We start from the raw sequence: 6,529 nt of genomic DNA on the forward strand, positions 1-6,529 counted from the left end.
TTTACTTTCTGCAACGCAAAGATGATACCATTGATTCAGCTCATGACAGTAAAGACAAATCAGTGGGTGCTGTGAAGCGCTCAGGTGCTGACATGAGAAACACCATAGAAAAGTCTGAAAGAAATTAATAATGTCTATCAGAACAGCATCAGAGGAGAGAGGGATAAATGAATTGCAAGGTCACACATTGAAAACGGAAGAAAATAATAATGAATTATCTGGACACTGTCCACTGTATCTAATAAATGGGGTAAGGATATATTGAGAGAATACTTTGTGATCTCATAACCAAAGGCCATTGTAAGGTGCCTTCACAGAGGGGCCAGGTTAAGTTTGCACAGCCAGTTTTAATTCTGACCTATTCTGTAATTGTCTTTGCTGATCCTTTGGCAATGACTATTGAACTGTGGAGTATGTGCATGCTTGTTTATGTGCCATTTCCTAGAATTTTTATAAAGGAAAAAGTATCTACTTTGTATTACAAAAAGATGCATAAAATCATAGAGTCATAGAATAGTTAGGGTTGGAAAGGACCTTAAGATCATCTAGTTCCAACCCCTCTGCCATGGGCAGGGACACCTCACACTAGACCAGGTCACCCAAGGCTCTGTCTGCCTGGCCTTGAACACTGCCAGGGATGGAGCATTTACCACTTCTTTGGGCAACCTGTTCCATAGGTGCAATTTATTTCATATTACATTTCATTGGGACTTTTGAGTTCCCTAATTTGTTGAAACTGCTAAACCTCCAAATTTGAAGTTTGTACCATTAATGGGTATATACTTCAATTACCCAAATATACCCTGACATACGTATTCACTAAGGACTCAGCCCCTTATGGAACTCAGGTGTATAAACAAGCTCAATAGAGGTACTGACACATAATTACGTAGGAATTACACATCCAGTTGAGCAACATCCCCCTGATGTCTGCTTTTTCTGACCATGTAGTCTACAACATGATATTATTGTCCCATACACCTTTTTTTTTTTTTATGACTGCCATTTTTATTTGCATGTTAAAACATGGGTTTAAATAAGTGACTTGATCAAGATCAGTTGAAAATCTGTAGCACTGCCAGGCACTGTACCTGCATTTACAAATCCCTGACTGGTGCTTTAGTCATACTAAAATCTCTTCTTCCATTTAGTGAGCACTAGAATTCAGTTCTTAAAATATTACTCCTATAAAATGTTGACAAGTCTTGTGATTTTTTTTCTTAATTTAAATAGCAAGAGAAATGTTTTTTCCGATAGCAATATTCAGTGAAATTAAACATTGATTCCTGCCACTCTCCAGCTCAGCTGTATTCACTTCACTCCTCAATTGCATGGACCTTTCTTCCTACAGCATTTTAAAAGGTCTAATTTTTATTTCAAATTTTCATTCCGTATACATTACCAGCTGTGAGAAAAGACACTTTCTTCATGTACTTGTTTTCATTCAGGGGCTTCTTCCAGCGCAAAGTCAAATCCTCTTAAACCTTCAATTGGTTCCCAGCATTCTTAATGGGTACCCCATACTTTGGATAGCTCTGTGTGAAGTCTTTATCACACTATGTATAAAGTCTTTATCACTCTCATGTCTAAATTTTTGATATTATCAGGAAATTGAATCTTCCAGCAATATTTTTTTCATTCTACTGTAAGTGTCACAATACAATGCTCTGTAAAACTATTTCTCTCGCCAATACATCCAGCAACCCAGAATATCATGGTTTAAGAGAGATGCTAGTCTGGAGCCATCTACTGGTTGTATTTCTGAGCTTTAATAGATAAGCATGTATTAATAGATTAATCACCTAAGTATGTGATGTTTCTTGTGTACTGGTTCTTTGTTTCTAAGCTTAAATACTCAGTGAACTTTATATGGTGCAAATATGAAAATAAAAAAAAATATTTATCATGCTTTCATAAACAAAATTAAAATGGAGGGGAGGGGCCTAAAAAAGCTTTTATTACTCAATAGCGCTGAAAGGAAACCAAGGAATGAGGCAATATTAAAGATGAAAACAGTCCATATCTTTAGTTTCTTCAAAGGTTTTTATTAAAAATAAATTCAGACAAAAAAGGTAGCAGATGAACAGAATTAAAAAGCCTTCAAAAACAGAAGTGCTAATAAATGAGCTGCTATGAACTAAAAAAAATCCAGACAATTTCATTTGGAATCTAAAAGTATATTTATATAATGGTTCTATTTATTATGTACTTATGCATTTACTAGATGATAATATTGATCATTTGTGCTGTAATTTAGTTCTATTTCTATTATTGCAAGAATATTTGCAACACGTGCAACTCTGTCTTCAGGACCAAGGGAGAGAACTCTACAGATCTTACCAGTTTAAAAGATATTATTTGCACCTATTAAATAAGTGTACATATACATCTACGTACATGTAGATACACACACAGACACATAAAAATAGATACATATTAACTCATTATGTTCATGTCTATAGATAAAAATGCATATATTTACATACACATATACCTGCATGTATATATACATATAAGTGCATATATGTACATACATATATGCATATACATGTATACATGTATGCAATATATGTATATTCATCTATATACACATACATACATGCATGAACACACATGTACATCTGTATATCACACCTAACATCTAACTTCTACCTTCTACAATCTCAGTTAAACAAAATCCTCTGTGGGCTCTCAGTTATACTGGGATTAAACACTTGACATTATTCATATTTGCCCTCAGCAGATCCATCAGCAGGGGAGACTTCCAATAGGAGCTGTAAGTGGCAAGTAATTTTATCAAGAAATGAAAAATGCAATTTAAAATGTATGAAAGGCAGATAAACAATAAGACTTCCCAGCATAAACAGGAAAGCATAAACATATTGCATATTTGGAGACCAGACTATGGGAGCTAAAACTAGAAAGAAAGACATTGCCACCATCACAAATGGAACTGGTAGAAACACCTGCAAGAGAAAGAAAAAAAAAAGGGTTTAGGAAATAAACTGACCAACTGTGATTTTATACCTCATTCATAAGAGTAATAATGTGTTCTTTGCCACTCTAGAGTATCATTTATCCTATGCCGCAATCTCATCCGGGACAAGATTCATCTGACCTCAAACTGCCTACAAGATAGGCATCTTTTCTAAAATACTTGTTCAGGCTTCTTCTATCAAGAGGGTGAGATAGGCAGTACCTGAAAACCATTCGTCTGTATATGATATTATGGGCTCCTAAAAGATTCTCATGGTTGGGTGCCTAAAAGAAGCCTTCACAATAAACATACACTTCTACCACAGTTTTCTAACAGCTGGACTGAGAGGAAATTAAACCTATCCTTAATGTCTGTGGTGGCATCAGGAAAGAGGGGAGTAGATCAAGGTTTAACTCGCCATAAATAGCCAGTCTGGATCCCATATTGTTCTGGTTACTGCTCCACACTAGTACAGTTTCATTGTTGTTTGCACATATCCCCCATTCTGTGTATATCCAACTCCAGTTTTCAAGTGCAAGGTCTCTGGGGCAGACACCATGTGCTCATTTCTTTTCCCCCTACAGTAAAGCAAAGTTTTTAAGTAAGGCTCTAAAACACTGTGATCGTTTGCATTTTTGTAGTGACTATCCACTTCTGACCTGCATCTGTTCTGTAACTTTTGCACATTACCTATGACTCAAAAAAACCTGTAAATATATTTTGTAACTTTTTCCATTTACTTTGTACGGGCGATGTAGATGAGGTTCCCGGTATCGAAGTACAATCAGGCTTGCACAAGTCAATCCAGTCATAAGCCAGGCAGAAAATCCAAAGTAATTTGTTAACATAATGAGGTCAGAAGGGATGATAAAAATGGAGGCAATGGTGGTTGAAAAAATCATGGCTGGTGCTGGAGTACAGGAGTGGACGTTAAGCATGGACATTAAAACAGGTAAATGTCCTGACTGACTTCCAGCATAGCTTAATCGACCTAGTGTGAACATGCTGCTGTTGAGGGCACCAAATATTGAGACAGCAACAGAGAGAGGAATGATCCAGGCAACAGAGGGGATCACTCGATCAGCCCAAGTGACTGCCACAGCAACTGCAAGAAAGCAAAGCATTAGTGCAGAATAGGTACCATATTCTGAATTACTTGTAGATTCAACTGAAACAAAACTTAATGTACAACACCTTTTACCAGCAATGCCTGTTTTTTTGTTAGTCAAATATGACTAATCTAATCCTACTAATAAAGGAGCTAAAAATTTCCAGGGGGTGAAGGGACAACAGCAAGAAGGAGTGGTGCCTGTCAGAGCAAACCAGGTAAACCTGGTGGGGCCAATACCACGGTACTGGGACTGCCCAGTGGGAGCAAGCTGCACCTCACCACCATGCATCACAAACATACACACATGGGCAAGGCCATGAGGGCAAAGAAAATGAAGTCCCCAGCATGACCACAGTGGTGAAATGATCTACTGTTAGGAAACTGCCAACACAACAGGTTTTGCTTTGAGTGGAACCGGGAAATGTGCAAGATTATTTCTGAATGACATATTCAATATTGTTTAAAAATTAGCTATAGCCCATATTGTAGCAAGGAATAGTATTTAGTGGGTCTATAACCAACTGCCTTGAGGAATATAGGTCCTGCAGTGATCTGCACAGCATAGGAAGTTTCTAGAGATGCGGGAAACACACACCCCAAAAAATTGTAGTGAAGGAACAAGAACCACAGCAACTCATAGCAATGTTAGAAAGAAGTGCTATAATGTTAAGGCCATGTCCTCACCTGATAGAGATAAGCACAGCTCCCCCGGTATGTCTGGAGCTGGTCATGCTAGCTGGGCAGCTGCTATGCATGGATACCTTTTTCATTGTAGGATGGATCGGCAAATGTACCTATCTCTCCCAGCAGGTAGCCTGACAATGTCTGAGTGATAATATGAGGCTGCTGAGTGACAGTTACACCACTCCCATTTATGTTATTGAGATGTTTTCCCAGGGGATCTGTTTTTTGTTGCTCCTGGAGGCAAGGTCTGACAGCTCAGTCTCATTAGAGTGATATTTAAAAGGTGCTGTTCGGACAATCAAGGACACACACAACTCCTCTCAGACCTTTTCACGGAGAGTTTAGTAGTACAGGATCTGAGAGAGGCTTTACATACACTGGACTTTTGTATAGGCTTTTCTAATGAATCACAGTATTTATTACAAATTACACACACACAAAATGGCTACGTTATTGTGCCCACAGTCTTTTTGGTATTACTTATCAGACTACTTGTCCACCTCCTAAACAGTAATGGCTTTAGCCTGAGACACCACGAGGTAGGGAAGGAAGGAGGAGAGGATTAAAACTACAGGAAAACAAAGGCCTTCTCTACACTCAGCAGGGACTTGTTCTTCACCTGATTTTCCAGGGTTTAACACAATTCTGATTTCTTTTTAGACAGTGCAGGTATAAGCCTAATAACATCTGTCTGTATTCAGTCCAACTTGTGTCATACAGTAAAATTACACAAGAATTCTCTGTTAAAACTTAGAATGAAGCTCACACTTCTGGACTGTGAAGCTAGATGAGCAGAAGTAACCCAGAAAATTGACATGAGATGGGTATGCTAATGGACAACCCATTTTTAATTTAAAAAAATAATCCATACCTGAAGAGACAATTTCCTTAGGTGTGAGGACAGTCAGATATGAGATGTTCACCAGTAAATAAAAAACAATTACTGCAGGAACAGCAGTCATCACAGTTAAGGGGATATTCCTACTAGGGTTTTTCATCTCCTCTGAAAAATACAATTTAAAAAGACTAAGAAAGCAAGCAGTGTAGCTTCTGCAAATGTGTTTCAGTAGTGAATCTGCACAGATCTTCATGAGACCAATACCAAAGCCCTGCTCCAATCCCTAATCACAGCTGCTGAGCTACATTGCTCGTGAGGTCCTACAGTGGTTCTCAAAGAGTTTTCTTATTTAGCTATTTTTTAACTATCTTGAAAGGATTTTAAAACATCACAAAAGGACTGGTATCTTTGATTTGATGAAACAAGTATTTTACATTAAAAAACTGATATGGTAAGAAATGTTCAAGTAGCCATAAAATCACTAGCTTAAACGTGAGTCTCTAAAGTCAGATTATTTATTGTTGTTAACACCTCCTGAGTCCTGATCTGGAACTTTTTGAGTGTACTTTCCTATTCCTGCACAAACCCCTTTTCTTTGTTCCTGTATCAAGAACTAGAGAAAAGGTAACAGGAGAGACTGAACCTACTGACAGAACATATGCAATGCAGTAGCTTTAAAAGGTCATTGCCAGCTGGATTCTGCTGTTGATTATCTTTTCCAAGGCAACACTGGTGGAGGAAAAATGTTTAGTGCTAAGCCTGGCGTCTTAGCTTAAAACTATTCTCACCAAAAAAGAAAAACCTCCAAATTTTGCAGCTGAACAACTGAGGCACTGGCACGCATTCCTGACCATGTGATAGTCCCAGCAAAAGATGGAGCTGGTTTCCAGAACTCTAATAGAGTCTTTTTCATCTCTTT

The 6,529-nt window shown here is 37.9% G+C and overlaps 1 protein-coding gene across 1 annotated transcript in view; it reads right to left on the reverse strand.

Moving 5' to 3' along the window:
• Positions 1 to 2,619: 2,619 nt before the first annotated feature.
• Positions 2,620 to 6,529, reverse strand: part of LOC104402406 (solute carrier family 7 member 13-like) — a 6,343-nt gene continuing 2,433 nt past the window's right edge. Inside the window, exons 2-4 of the mRNA XM_010010278.1 lie at positions 5,644 to 5,775; positions 3,718 to 4,082; positions 2,620 to 2,966 (exon numbers count right to left, since the gene is read on the reverse strand). Coding sequence (XP_010008580.1) covers positions 2,721 to 2,966; positions 3,718 to 4,082; positions 5,644 to 5,775 — 743 coding nt within the window. The 3' untranslated portion in view covers positions 2,620 to 2,720. The remainder of the gene's footprint in view (positions 2,967 to 3,717; positions 4,083 to 5,643; positions 5,776 to 6,529) is intronic.

The sequence above is a fragment of the Nestor notabilis genome, unplaced genomic scaffold (genome assembly GCF_000696875.1).
Source record: "Nestor notabilis isolate BGI_N333 unplaced genomic scaffold, ASM69687v1 scaffold5952, whole genome shotgun sequence".
Lineage (NCBI taxonomy): Eukaryota > Metazoa > Chordata > Aves > Psittaciformes > Psittacidae > Nestor > Nestor notabilis.